The 16,103-nt window shown below is 38.0% G+C and overlaps 1 protein-coding gene across 10 annotated transcripts in view; it reads left to right on the forward strand.

Annotated features, from left to right (window-relative positions):
* KLF12 (KLF transcription factor 12) overlaps positions 1–16,103 on the forward strand; it is a 437,715-nt gene that overhangs the window by 405,850 nt on the left and 15,762 nt on the right. For all 10 annotated transcript variants that reach the window (XR_013763670.1, XM_079138936.1, XM_079138931.1 and 7 more), the window contains one exon: positions 2,387–2,544. Coding sequence is in view for 9 of the 10 variants with exons in the window: in XM_079138936.1 (XP_078995062.1) it covers positions 2,387–2,544 (158 nt within the window). In the remaining variant the exon portion in view is untranslated. The remainder of the gene's footprint in view (positions 1–2,386; positions 2,545–16,103) is intronic.

Below are 16,103 nucleotides of genomic sequence, written 5' to 3' on the forward strand. Positions count from 1 at the left end.
AAGCATCCTCCACATCTTGTGAGGATCTCTGCCTTCTCAAAGAGGAAATAAGGAGTTTCCTCATTGAATAACATTTCAAAACTAGGTTTCCTGAACCCAATTATTCATTGCACTTACCATTTTTAAAGGTGTTTTTGAAATTATTTTTATTGTGCAGAAGTCCAGTGCCAAAATTCATACTTATTTTCCTAACTCTATTCAAGAAATGAATTGCTCGTACCCTGTTGTGGTACAGACAGTCGTTCTTGTTCACAGACTCATGCCCTGTGCCAGAACGTAGCTTGTTGTCAGGAGTGATGGAAGCTGTTCTGCAGTGGGGCAGGCAGTCACACTATTTTGACTCTTCTCACAATAGACTCCAGTCCCTGCAGCTGTATCTGTTATGTGGAAACCCACAAATCCACATTGATTGATATAAAGGCTGAAAAAGTGGTGTAACCATGCACAGTGCATGTTCTTTCTCTCCAGTGTAGATCTTGACAGAACTGTTTGAGGCACAGTTAGAAGAACATCATTTATATTTGAAGTTACTAAATATTAAGCTTTGGTGGCCTCAGTTATTTGTAGAAGGGAAAATCTACATGGAAATCAGACAAGGCACATGTATAGAAGGAGATATTAAAAAAATGTACTGGAGCAGTCGAACAGTCCGATGCTAGAAATAGTCTATGTGTCCATCAGTCAGATAATGGGATTTTAAAACTCTGGGATGAGTATTGAACTACTACCATTAACTTCATAAGGTCAGGAGTTAGTAAACTATAGCTCAAACATAGCCTAGTGTTTTTGTACATAAAGTTTTATTGGAACCATGTTTCTTTGTTTACAGTGCCTATGGCTGCTGTCATGATACAGTTGCAGAGATGATTAGTTACAGCGTAAGACATTATGGCTCTCAAAGTTGAAATAAAGTACTTACTATTTAGCCCTTTACAGAAAAAGTTCACCAACCTTTGACCTAAGTTGAAGTATCATCCATTGTAAAATGCAGTGACTTTATATGCCACTAATAAAACAATATACCCATTAAACCATAACAACCCATCAGTTCCAAGGAGTGTTCTGGTTTTAGAAATTTAAGTTAAAATATGAAAAAAAAGGAGATTCAATAAGTTGATGTAGATAGCACTTTAGATAAATGAATTATAGCCTTTGTACCAACCTGGATAAACCTTAGATGCTTACTATTGAGTGAAAAACCAGAAGGACAGAAAAAATGCAGAATGATGTGAACACCAAGACATTTATTTGACTCTTACAAAACCCACACAATATTATGAATTTCTACAATTTAAAAGAATTGGAAAGATCTAAAGAAAACTGATGATAGAGCTTTTCCCCAGGAGCAGAAGAAAGGATCAGGGATGGTGAAAGACAAGGGGGAGAGTTGTCTTCATTTGTGACTTGTTAATACAAACTAATTTTTCAAAGCATCAGAACATGGGAAAACTGAAAGAAAATATGTCAGAATATTAATAGTGGTAAATTGTTATAGTAGAATTATGGGTGATTTTTTTTATCATATTTCACTGTAATTTAAAAGAACTTCATGGATAACTTAAAAAAGATGAGTCATGTTCTTTATTTCTCTTTCCATCAAAAGAGATTAAGGTTTTAAAAAGGTACATGTTAATCAATTATCTGACATTACAAACTAATCCTGTTTTTCTAGTAGGGCATTAAGATTAAACAACACACAAGTCAGGGCCAAGTTTCCTAGTTGAAACTTTTTTTTTCATAATAGTAGTACAGCTAATCTTTAAATACAGTGCACTTTATTCCTCGCCATGCAAAAGCACCAACTAGAAAAGTTAAATGTCAGTGCACTTTACTGCTCAGAAATAACTTGTCATGAGTCATGTTATTGATGTACTGATGTCATTTCTTTCAGCCTGACCTCACTTGTTTTGAAATGTGCATTGTGATTTTACACGACGTTATATGTGGTCACATGCAGCTCAGACCTGCTGGTACTTATTAAATGCATTCATCTTGTCATTTGTCTACAACAGGGCTTCCTAAAATATTCCTTATAAAGGGTGCTCAGAAGTTCAGAGCTGTGAGTGTTCATTTACCACCACCAGATGGTTCCTTCTGATAAGAGGGATTTACTCTCCTCCCACTGCTTCACTTGGTTTTAGTTCATTGTTAGTATTGTTTTAAGTGTGTCTTTCTCTTCCTGGGAGCGTTCTGCCAGAAATCAGTTATGGTGCCTGCCTTTGGGGATTAGAAAACGAGACAGGTCCAAGACAGTGGTGGCAGGAAGTGTGGCTGTGGCGGCCAGGAGCCTGTGAGGCTGTGGAGCCTGAGCCCAGTTCTCAGGCCATGAGACCCCAGGTGGAGTGCAGTGCTTCTCACCATGTCACGCCCCTTTTTCTTTTTCCAGTTCAATTTCACCATTTAGTATTGAGAGCACAAGACGCCAGAGACGGTCCGAATCCCCAGACTCCAGGAAACGACGTATCCACAGATGTGATTTTGAGGGATGCAACAAAGTGTACACAAAAAGTTCTCACCTGAAGGCTCACCGGAGGACACATACAGGTACAGCGCCCAGGGCTTCCCACCTGAGGGCCGGTTGCTCCACTGCAGGGCGCCAGCATGCTGCTGGGGCATTACGTACTCACCTGTTATACCTAACACCTTGAATTTACCTCCTTTCTTCTGGCCAGATTGCATTCTCTCTTGTAGTTGAAAAAAGGTGTAAGACTCAGTACACTTTAGAAACCAATGAGAGATTTCTTCGTTTCTCAAGGGCTTTTAAAGCGGTGTGAACATAGTAATCTAGCCATCTTTCTTATAATCAACACCACCCTATATAATCAGTATATAGCTTATCAGGTTTAAAAATCAAACAACAAGCTGAGCAAAATTATTGTCTTTTTCAAGCTAACATCTTCCCTACCACCACCCTTCAATCATCTTTTTCTACTTTTAATCCTTTTCCTCCAAATAGCAAACAAAGTATACATAGGGCTGTGGGGAGTTTTTAAAACATTTCCACAAAATTCTATTTGATTCTCACTGGTATTTTTCTATATAGGGAGAAGATTTTTAGTACTCACAGATTACAGAGAATAAATTGAGATCACAAGTAATTCACTGACTTTGCCCATCCTCCCTCTGCCTGCCCACCTACCTGTCTAGGAAATGAGCTGATAAGTCTTTACTTAGACCCCTGCCCATCCATCCTTTTCCTTGAGTGCCCCTCAGTCAGCATCCCCTGGCTTCCTGTTCCTCTGGATGTCCTTGGACCCCCCAGTGGAGGGCACTGGCAAGAGAGAAGAGGAGGGCCATCCTTCCTAGGAAAAGTGGTAACTGGAGTATGTAATGCTCAAAGGAGCAGAAGGAACAGGGAAGTGCATGCACACACTTTCTGGATAAACAAGCAGGCTCAGTCCAGTTCCTGTTCTTGACAGCAATCAGACTTCAGCATCTGCCTCTAACTGGAAACTTCAAGTGCAACAGATTCCGGTATGGCCGTGTAAGTAGCTCCCATCTCAAACAGTAAAGTAACCACTTGCTGTCAACCATTCCCCAGCACAGGTAGCAAAATATTGTAAATAGGCCTTGTTGGCCTTATACTTACCTCTGATCATTGAGGCCAGACTCCTTCCAAAGCTGCACTGCGGGATCATCACTGGGCATCATGTCTGCAGTGAAGTTATGGCATAGGAGGTTGCCCGAAATCGAGAAGGCATTACAGAATCTGGAGTTTACTTTTGTTCAACTAATATGTTGTGTACTTTTAACATTTCAGTGATAGCTAACTGAATATGTTGTTCAGATTGCCCCTTCTACATTTCCTCTCTGCTTCCCAAGCCTTTTCTGCTTTGATTTCATTCTAGATTCTTCCCTCTCCTGATGATTCTAGGCTTCCCCATGAGAGATATTCATGTGTTTCTTAGGTACTATTTTTAAATCAATTTCTTTATCATGAAGGCAAAGAATGAATTTGAAGACTTTGAAATCAAATAAGCCGATTCTATCCCAGCAGTAGATGGTGAACACAAGTCAGAGCAGAAAGGGTGATTAGGCCATACTACTGAATTTTTATGGGGTCATTTCTCTGTGTTGTTTTTGTTTTTGTTTTTAATGATCCATCCTCAATGAATCATCACATGCTTTGAATTATTTCTATTCTCCTTGTGCTTTCTGGACTATATATAAGCTTTATCTCCACACAGACATTTCTGTTCCACTTATCCAAGTGATGGACAGTGAAAGAGGAAGATTTCTAATCTGGTACTATTAAACGATTTAACTCTGTAGCATTCATTATGGGATTACATCTTACAGTTTCTAACATACACTGTGAGAGTAGAGGAGACATCATATATGCACCATAATTCAAAGCAACATCAACCTTGAATGCTGAACTTGAATTAACTAGCTTGGCTTATTAATGAAATAAAGTCATAGACATTGAGAGTCACAGTGGACTTCATATGTCACAGTCTAGCATGTTTCCTAATTAGAGGAATCCCTTGCTTGTCATCTCTCATAGAGAGCTGGTCACTGCTAGGCGGTTTTCTGCATGCTGCCCTGTATTTTCTTCTTTTTTTTTAATTTTTTTTTTTTTTTTTTTTTTTTTTTTTTGTATTTGTAGATGGACAGAATGCCTTTATTTTATTTATTTTGATGTGGTGCTAAGGATTGAACCCAGTGCGTTACACATGCTAGGCAAGTGCTCTGCCACTGAGCTACAGCCCCAGCCTCACCTTATTTTCTCTTATTTGATCCTCCCAACAACCTGGTGTTGCAGCTCCTTGGTTCTCTTTTGCACGGTGTGGCTCTAGGCTGCACATTTTTCTCACCACTTGTTTTTCCACCTCCCTTCATATACTTCAAGTGACAACTTATTCTGCAATACAAGGGTGAAATTTGAGGGCAGAGTCTCCTCTCTGACAGTGTGGAGCTATCTCACGTGGTCCTATTTGGATCTTGGAACCTTTCCTATGGATGGATGCCCCAGGTGAGCACACTGGAATCTCACTTGCTGGCCCTGGCTTTCGTGACCACTGCGGTAGACCACTGCCATCTCCATTTCTCCAAGTCACCTGCCTCCCAGTTCTCTCAGCCATGCTTTTCTATATCCACTCTGACTTCATCACTGTGCCTCTTAAAGTCTCCCTACCACCCATTGAGGGAGGAGATCCTGTTTATGGATTTCTCTTAAAACATTCAAGAGTAAGGTCAAGTCTTCAAGCAGTTGACAGTGTCTTGTTAGGCCATCAAAATCAACTGCTGCCAACTAGGCCTAGTTTATCCCTTATACCTATGAACAATTTCTTTCAAACTTCAACAGGCAATGTTGTACTATAGTTGGAGCTTGCCCTCAAAGATGGCTTCTCTCGGAGCAGTGTGTTCCATATCTTTCAAAGTGATTAGCATGGGGCTGGAGTTGTGGCTCAGTGGTTGATCACTTACCTGGCATGTGTGAGACCCTGGGTTTTACACTTAGCACCACACATAAATAATTAAAATAAAAAGATCCACTGACAACTAAAAAAATAAAATAAAATAAATGGTTAGCAACAGCTAGAGATACATAGGACAGACTCATTGCAAATGTTATGTGCATCTTTTCCATTCTTGGAAATAATTATTCTCTACCCATTGTTTTAAGTTGGGCCCTTTATTCTAGTACATTGAAATAATTTGAAACTCTCCTCCCTTTTTGCTTTTAGTATTTCAGTGCTGTCCTTCAGCTTCCCCCATCTTTGCAAGTTAAATGATGGATGTATCCAATAGGACAGGTTCAAGGAAAAGCCCCAAGACATGATCTTAGAGTCCCCATCCAGGTGCATCTAAATCCTTTAATGGATAGCTCATTATCCTACCTCCAGCCCACATGTCTCTATCTCACAGCTACATCAAAATGTCCTTGTGAAGTTCCTGACCAAAACCAAGATGTGCCAAATCCATTTATCTATTTACCAGAGAGATAAGTTATAGTCAGCCCTTTGTATCTGAGACTTCCACCTCTGCAGATTCAACTAACATTGGATCAAAGATATTTTTGGGGAAAAAGTCCTGTCTGTTCGGAATATATACAGTCTTTTTTTCTTGTTATTCCCCGAGACACAAAATATAACATCTATTAACATAGCATTTATATACTGTGTTAGGTTTTACAAGTAATATAGAGTTGATTTAAATGATACAGTAAGATGGGTGTAGGTTATAAGTAAATATGACAACATTTTATGTAAGGTCCTTGAGCATCTGTGAGCTTTGATATGTACTTGGGGTTAGAGGTTCCAGGAAACCAGTCCCTCTCAGATACCAAGGGATGATTGTATTCTGTGCAGGTGTGGTCTCCTGAACTATCAGTCTAATAACATTTTTAAATAGAAAGAAAGAATGAAATTTCATTAATTTGCTGTAACTGGTTCAAAGTGAGCATGTGCTGGCTTCTAATTTACAATTGTACACATGATTTTATAACTTAGTGTTCAAAAATATAATCAACACTGGTTCTACAGAAATTCAGGTTGGATTGCTTGCCTTTAATGCACAACTTGTCAGCCTTACCTTTGCTTCAGGCAGATTGAGTAAGTTACTTGTGTGTGACCAATAATAATTCATGTGGAGCTTGGGATTATACCAGATGACTTTCAAAAGCCATGCACGCTATGGGAGGGGAACAAATGGCAATGGGAAACTTTCTCTGAGGCAGACACGTTAATTTTGCCTCTAACACTTGATCCTGCTGTGCTTTAATAGGACCTGATCAGTTATTTGTTTGTTTAAGTCTTAGACAGGAATTTAACCGCATTGGTAGGAATGTGAAAGAGGGACTTTTTTTTTTTTTTAAGATACTAGCAAGGAATTTAGAAAAGAAAATAAATGCCAAGGAGTGCCTACTTAAATCTAAGAATAATCAAATATATTTTGTTAATGTACAGTTTAGATAAAAACATGACTATGTGACCAAGAAGCTCGAACCTGCCAATGCTAAATCGTTTAAAGCATGTTAAAAAGCAGCAAAAATAAAATTCAGCAGTCACATCACATTAGTGTCAGCAGGTTCATTGTTCATATTCATTCTCTTCTACACAACATAGTGTATGCTCTGTTTAAGTGAATATGCAGTTTATTTTAATCAATAGGTGTTTAAAGCTGTGCTATCCGTTACTATGTCCTGTGGGTTTTCCTCATTTTAAGAATTGTGTAGCATTTCAATGATGTGTATTTGCATTTTAGAAGACAATTTTGGTATCGGTATAGAATCCTCACGAATTTCTAAAAAAATTAGTGCCCTGGTAATTTTAAAATAGAGTACAAAGAACACTCACCCGTCAGTGATGCTTCAGCCACTAGATGGAGCTCTAGACCCGAACGTTGGGTCTGCTCTTGAAGAGGCTTTGAGAAGCAGAAACTAGAACTCTGGTGGTGTGTATGACATGGCATTAAAATGAAACGTGACTGTCAGTGTTCTGCAGAATGTTGCAATTTAATAATGAACAACAACAACAAAAAAAGACAAAAGTTAACTTAAAACCAGATTTTCTTCCAAAAAAGTAAGTGCAACATTTCCATTTTAAATGAATCTGGAAATATTTTATATTCCAAATTGATATTTGCCCCCTAATAAATCTGCGATTTAGTAGTCTTGTTTAATATTAATTTTAATTCATTCGACAACTACACATATCTGAATCTAGAAAATTAGTGAACTTAAGGCAGTCACATTTTTTATGTGTCTGGCTTTATCGAAAAATAATTCATATCAATTTTTTACATAAGGGTAGTTTATTCACATGGATGCTTAAAATATTAACCAATTCTGATTTAACAGTTTCTAAAATTTCTTCTTCCCTACCTTTGCAAATAAAGGAAACTATAAATTATTTAATAATCTTCCCTTGATGAATCAAGCCTTTGCCATTAATATCAGATGCCATATGAACTTATTTATTACACATTAATTGCATTTCTATATTTGAAATGCACCAACACACATGCACACCCACTTCCACACACCTTGATCCTAAATGCCTGGGCATTCTGTACTTTTGCATTCTACCCCTCTTACCTCATTCATTCTTACTGCTATTCATATATTTCTTTTTTTTTTTTTTTTTTTTTTTTGGTGCTGGGGATTGAACTCAGGGCCTTGTGCTTGCAAGGCAAGCACTCTACTGACTGAGCTATCTCCCCAGCCCTTCATATATTTCTTGACATCTTTTTTCTGGATGAGATTCTAAAGTGGTTTGAGAAGATTCCTACAAAGAAAATTGTAGGCTTTGTGACAACTGTGCATCCTAGTGGCCTTGGTACACAGGTGCTTGTGGCTGATAGATCTTACCTGCAGATAAGTGGGCTGCTCTTGCTCATGATTTTGCATCTGCATCATTAAATAACTCATTCCACATAAAGCTGCACTTCTGACCTCCCCATCTAGATTTGTTGTTAGATAAAGTACAGGGCTCAGTGATGCAAGATAATGCATCATTTAAGAGCAAATTGATATTTTTCAAGGAAAAATCCTTTCCTAGTAAGTCAGGATCAAGCAGTCCACAAGTACAATCTAGATGGTTATCTTACTCCATTTTATGTTGCTGATAACAATATCATGGACTGGATAAGTTATAAAGAAAAGAGGTTTGTTTGGGCTCATGGTTTGGTCCAAAGTTGAAGGGCCACATGTGGTGATGACCTTTCTGGTGACACAGTCCTGAGATAGCTGGTACAGGGCAGGAGCCAGGAAGTATGTGGGAGACCCAGCCAAACCGGCTTTTATAGCAGACACTCTTTAGAGATAAGCCATTAACCCATTAATTCATGAATTGCATAAATTGATTAGCCCAGTCCTGAGGGCAGAGCCCTAATCATCTCCAAATGATCCTATCTATACCCTCCTCCTATCTTATAATGCGGATTAAATTTCAACATAGGCTTTGGAGGGGGCAAATTATATTCAAGCCTTGGTAATGAATAATTGCTGAGAAATGAGAAACTATAATAAAAAGATCATATTTCAAGTTAGGAAACAAAAGCTTGAATCTGTCTTTGACCGCTACCCATTTGCTAAACTTTGAGAAGCTTCCTAACTTTTGAAAATCTCTTGTCTTCTTTTTAAACTTTGAAAAATAAACCTACCCAAGTCATTACATAATTGTTACATGAGACATCAGTTTTATATCCCACAAATATAGTAACCAACACATCATAGGGATATAATAATTATTTGTTGAATTGAAATTGTCTGTGTATGGATGTCATCATAGGTATATTTTGTTACTGTGAGCAATAGGTTTAAAGCAAAAAAAGGTCTGGATAATTTAGGATATACTACATGAGATATGATTATATAATCTCTTTACTTCGGATATAACTAAACTTAATATTTATATATTATAGACCTTTGGGAGTAAAGCTGTTAATAAACCCATTTTGTTACTATTATAATAAATAATCTTTTAAGGAATGTATCTTATCTATTTATTTATGTAATTTATTTTGGTATCAGAGATTGAACCCAGGGATGCTTAGCCACTGAGTCACATCCTCAACCCCTTTTTTATATTTTTATTTTGGGACAGAGTCTTACTAAGTTGCATAGGGCCTCACTAAGTTGCTTAGGCTGGCTTTGAACTTGGGATCCTCCTGCTTCAGCTTCCTGAGCCACTGGGATTACAAGTATGTGCCACCATACCCAGCAAAGAATATATTTTAAGTGCTCAGTCTTCCTTTTGATAGAGCCCATTCATAAACAGATTTAACTAAACAACTATTTATTGAGCATCTTCTATGTCACTGTAATTTTTTTTCCTAAAAGGCATAGCCCCCATCCCCAGTGAACTGTCCATAAGTTGGATAAGACACACAAGTAGTCATAACAAAGGGCAAGCATGTGATGGTACAAGCTCCTGACCCCTCAGCCATGCCTGCGAATGAATCTCCAGGTGTGCCCAGCTCTGTGGATCTCATGCATGCGTTATTCCCCAACCTGCCTAGTGGCCTCCTTTCTTTTTTCTTCTCCAGTTGGTAAACTACTTTTTCTTTTCCAAGCTGCCTCAGTGTCCTCTTGCCTTTTCACCTCTCTGACCATGCTCCTTCCCTAGGTGGGCAGACTTTCCATCCTTCAGGCTCTGTTGCAGTGGTTCGATGGCAGAAAGATGGAAGAAAGGAGAGTATATGCGAAACGTTGAAGCAGTAGGGACAAGATGTGGCAGCTGAGGGGACATGGGGTGGGGTAGGGGAGAATATATCTCTGAGGATGCCCAGAGTGTGTGGTTAGGAGTAAGAAATGCCATTAACAGACACGGAGATCATGAGCAGAGGGAGCTGGAATTTCCCGAGGACCGGCCAGGTCCAAGCATGGTGCCCAGCTCTACAAGTGCTTCACATGTTTTCATTGCATAGAAAGAAGTGATAGGGAGTGGTACTGGAACCCCTGTCCATGGTTCAATATGGAAAAGCAGTGGAGCTGGGACTGAGGCTCCATTTTCTCTGGAACCTGTTCACTTGTCATTACACACAGTCTCAGACAAATTTGCGCATAACCTCTAGGCTCCCCTCTTCACTGGGGGTACATTCTTCTCAGTGTATACCTAGCAATACACACCCATGTATTTAGCACTGGCCACTCAGATATGTTGAAGACAGGCAGAAGGAGTTCAGTGGTTCAAGGATTTTCACTAGTATGAACTGGCCTTTGCTTGTTAGAAAGCCAGTGAGAAGACATGGGCCAGAAACATTAATCATTAAATAAAATTGGGCTGGGACTGTAGCTCAAGTGGCAGAGTGCTTACCTAGCGCATGTGAGGCACTGGGTTCGATTCTTAGCACCACATAAAAATAAACAAATGTAAAAATAAAGGCATGCAACTACATAAGGCATGTACATCTACAGCTACAAAAGAATTTTTAAAAATAAATAGGCAGCTCTTGAGCACTGGCTCAGCACGTTACTCTTTGCATACTAATGGATGTGATGTGATGTAAAGATGCAGAGATCAAGGAGTCCTGAATCTGATGGGGCAGACAGCCACATCCACAAATATCCATCATGGAAAGCATGATGGGACGCAGGCATGAGCTTTCTCTCTGCAAGTTGCCACAGTGGCACTGAAGAGGTCATTGGTCCTGCCTGGAGGGAACTTCCCAGTGAGCATCTCCTACGTATGCAAACCTCACAATGCTGACTCAAATACCAGTTTTCAGTCTAGGTTGGTAACATCATGCTATGAAAGTTTTGCAGGTGTTATAATTAAGTTCATTATTGGGGAGGGTGTTATTTTAACCTATTAGAGAGTTACCATTTAGTAGAAATATGTTGGACCTAAAAAGTGGTCCATCCCAGTGTAGTGTGATGAGAGTTTTAATACAGGAATGTCCAGGTAATTATAGGGCTAAGGAGTGAAATGATCATATTGTCTTTCAGAAAGACCTCCAATAAACTGGAGGAGGTAGGATATAAAATGTAAAATCATCATTGGCTCTACATATCTGACGCAGTTTTGTTATAAAAGTCTTAATGTTGTTTAATTGACTTAAAAAGTAAGTGGATCTTTGTTCATATGCTTAGGAAAAGACTTCTAAAACAGTCTACTTTTATCTGTTAAATAAATACATGACTTTAAGTTTTATTTTTGAATTCTGTTTCTGTTAGCATACAGATCATTAGTGAGAGTGAAGGGTTAAAATCACTTTAGAATTGTTATGGATCTTCCTTTGCTTTTGTCTTTAATATATATATATATCTCCATCAAAACTATGTGAAAAAGAAAGTGTTGGAAAACCCTTTCTCCAGCCACGGCACTTCTTGTGTTCTGTCTGAGAATAACTAGGTTATGATTGTTGGTCATTTTATCCTGAATGACAAGATTAACTTCTACTAATATAAAATCGATGGTTTTGATGGAATCATTAAACAGGATAAGGAGCTATATTTTGGTAGAATATATATTTACCCATTGTAGAATATATAAAATGATTCATAAAGTTTATTAATTAAAAACTTCATAACTAAGAATAAAAAGAATTATAAAGCACATATGTTAAAGATCAAATTAACTAATGTTCATTTGAGCAAGAGAATACAGGCTATAATCATATATTCAGAGTACTAATTTCATTTACGTATTTTTTTGTGGTGCTGAGGATTGGACCCACGGCCTCTTGCATACTAGGCAGGCACCTGCCATTGAGTATATATCCCCATCCCCCTCCTACTCTGTTACTTATTTTAAGGGTTTGAAATAAAATACCGGTTTGAAGACTAGATTTCAATATACCACCACTCTGTCTGTCTGTTTGTTTTTGTGCTGGGAATCAAACCCTGAGCCTTGTACATAGGTTTAGGCAGGTGCTCTGCCACTGAGCTACACTTTCAGCCATTGACCAGTTTTAAATAAAACCTCCCTAAATTATTTTCCTTTTCAAAAGTGTGCTAATTTATTACACTAGAAAAAAAAATCATAAAATGAATAGAACACAAGCAATAAACTCTAACAAAATACATTACTTTTATATGGAGTCTTACATGCTCTGTTTTAAAAAGAAAAGGAAGGAGTTTTTGTGTTGTTTTTATAGTGCTGGGGCTTGAACCAGGGCCTCATACACACTGGGCAATTGCTGTACCACTGAGCCAAACCCCATAAGGAAGAACTTGAATTAAAGTGGTTTCATTCATTAAATCAACAGGTATTTGTTAGCACTAGGCACTGTGTTAGGCCCTGGGGACACAGTGATGAAGGGGCTCAGAGCCTTCCTCAGTTCCACACTGCACCATGGGGCACGCAGACAGGAAAACCTTCTATCCATCCCAGTGAGTTTTGATGAGAGTTTTAATACAGGAATGTCCAGGATATCATAGGGCCAAGGAGTGAAATGATCACATTGTCTTTCAGAAAGACCTCTAATAAACTGGAGGTGGTAGGATATAAAATGTAAAAGCATCAGACATTGGTCCTAGTGAAAGATGACAAGAACATAAAAAGAGCCACTGTGCAGGTGAATTAGAAAGGACAGTTGGACAAATATTTGGAAGGCAGAACCAGCACATGTAATAATCAGGGTGGGGCAGGTAGGGATTACCTATCCTACTTATAGATGAAAAGTTTAAGAAATCGCTCCAACTAGAGTTTAGTGACTTGGTTCCTGTGTAGATGTGGTTACCTTTTTTTTTTTTCTTTTTTTTTTCTCCTGATCGCAAAACAGGAGGAGGGATATGTCTCCTTTAGCTGGCACATGCTGAGTAAGATTTTGGTCATGTTGAGGTTGCTTTTAGACCTCCAGTTGGGGCTGCACTGTACCCTTTCAGGTACTTAGTTACTTAGGGATCTTTGTCTTATACATTGTGGTGAAAGCTGTGGGAACTAAGGGCAACCCATGTAGCTGAGAAGAAAAAGTCAAAATCATGGGAAGCATTTATGTGACAGGTAGAAGAGACTTCTACAAAAGAAACTGATGAAGAAGTACTGGCCACATAGGAAAATAAGAGTTGTCACCGCAAGGAAATTTAAACTCAGAACAACCTAATATAATACCTTCTAACCTTGAACTTTTTACTTTCAGTAAAGTACATTTTTTGTAGGATATTTTTATGCATTTTTATTTGATTCCTGGTTGAGAAGGACTAGGTGCAAGGTTCACAAGATTGCATGCCTTGAAAGGAGTGACTTAGGTTCTCAGTCTGCTTGTCCAGTTTTGACTGGTTGTGCTGGTTTATTAAAACAGTAATTTAAAATGTTGAGAGGCAGCATGACTAGTGGTTAAGACACAACTGGATGACTGGTGAAATGGGGTTAGTAATTGCCACTGCTCCATTAGGAAATTGTCAACGTTAAATGAGTTAATATCCATAAAGCTCTTAGTACAATGTATAGTGCATGGAAAGTGTTATATGTTTTAGCAAACAATATTTCTATTAGAGATACCCATTATATAGCTATATGGAGAAGAAAGCAGGGACCCACTTCATCTTGTTTACACTTAATGAAAAAGTTAGTTAATTCAGCCCAGACAATTCAGGAGAGTGAAGACTAGCACACTGATTATTCATTTGATTGAATGGACAAGACCAAATAGAGCCAACATGTTAAAGAATGGATTGGCCCATACGGTAGTTGAATACTTGTGATGTTTTAAAAAATCAAGATCAGGAGTAGCATCAATTACTTGGAAATCTATTTTTAAAATGGTAAACAAGATCTAATTTTAACTTCATATTATTTGTTTCTTTGCAAAAACAAAAATAATTTATTTCATAACTATAAAATAGCCCTTATTGAGCACCTGTTATTTGCCAAGCACATAGCACATACATTTTTGAGTTTCCCAATAGAGCTGTAGAAACAGGTACTATACCTGTTTTATAGATGGGGAAACTGTGTTTCAAGAAACTCTCCAGTCTGGGATCCAAGTGGAAATCTGTGATGGAGCCTGGTTTGGGTCATACATTCTCCCTGATTTTAAAGCTTGTGGTCATTTATGCTACCTTAACCCGTGAAGGAGGGCAGGCAGATAGCTTGGTCTATCTCCGGATGACTCAGAGGCCTTGTAATCTCAGCTCACGCTTGGTCTCAAGTTTTCTATTTCCTCATTGAAAGTACCTAATTTCCTTCCAGATCTGAAATTCTGTGAACTTTCATGAACTAATGTAACAGAAACCAGAAGACAAGATAGGAATCTTGATTGTTTTTTTTTTTTTTTTTTCCTCATATGCAAATACCATTCCTCAAGTGAAACAGATTGTCACAGCAAATATGTTCAGCCTTGAATGTAATGAAGCTCATTTGTCAGTGTCTGGGCCCTGTAACTTTATAAAAGTTAAACAGGGACATATTTCAGAAATGCACTTCTGAACTTCAGAAAATGCCTATGTTTCCTGTTGCAAAAGGTATTCCTTTTCAGTTGCTTGAGAAAATAACAGAGAGGCACTGATTTGAGAACACGGGTTTTGTTTAACACGGGCCTTTGAAACTTCACATTCCTCTGGAGTGTACTGCTCACCATCCTTTTAATATGAAAGGGCACCTGCCTTTTGTCTCAGTGAACACTTTCCTTTCAGCCTTTCAGATGGTGAAGTGGGAGATGCGTGAAAAAGTTATTTTTGTTTGGTGGGTTTTGGGAATCCATTCAATACCTGGTGTTTTCTTTAGACTTTATTATGCCTTCTGCTGGGTAAATGTCATGGAAAAGCATTTAGTGACTCTTAATCCTTTTCTTTAACCAAAATTGAAAGAGACAGGCTTCTCATAATAAATCAGTTTGTGTTGACTGTTTCAAGGAAAAAAAAAACAAAAACTCTAATGTGAGTCTTTATTTCCCAGAACGCTTAATTAATAAGCATCCCAGGACATGTATTCTGTTTAAATAATACCTGTGACACAGACACAGTCACATGTTGGCAATATATGCATTTAAAGTTGTATTTGTTGTAAACTCCAAATGCGGAATTTCAGAACAAAAAATAGCAAATGCTTTTTTTTTTTTTTTTTTTTTTTTTTTTTTTTTTTTTTTTTTTTTTTTTTTTTTTTTTTTGGTATGCTCTCTTTTTCAGTCTTTAGAGACCTATTCACTTTGATGAATAGAAGCTCCTGCTACTAGTTTTGGTTAACATGTTCCTCTACTGGAAGTTTTCAGAGTTTGTTTCAGGTTTTTTACAGAACTGGAGAAAGGTAGATTGTGCTGAAAATGATCAGATTCTTTCATTAAAATGCAAAAGGTGGAAATTACTTAAGAATGTCTCATGGAACACAGAGAATCACATCAGAATTGAAACCTGGAAGTTAATAAACTGTACCCCAAGGAGGGCCAAGGTGCCATTCAGCTGTCCACCAATCACTCAGCCAGGGTGTCCTTTGATTTTTCTTAGCTATCAATTTTATGTTTTAAACAAACAAACAAGAAATCAGGTTCTGAGACTTATTGCTAAAGAAATATCTTTTTCTATAATTTCACTATTGAATAGGATTAGCAAAAGGAACCAGAATCATTGATGACTTGATGTTGAAATTCAAACATCACGTTATTTTGAAAAAATATTGCATATGTCTTCAAAGATTTAGCCCAAGGGGTATTGTATGTGTACTTGTGGGTTGAACAAAAGGGGCAAAGGAGGTAAGCAGGTTATTTTTACTTTTGGC

Source organism: Sciurus vulgaris, assembly GCF_902686455.1.
Source record: "Sciurus vulgaris genome assembly, chromosome: 4".
Taxonomy (NCBI): Eukaryota; Metazoa; Chordata; class Mammalia; order Rodentia; family Sciuridae; genus Sciurus; species Sciurus vulgaris.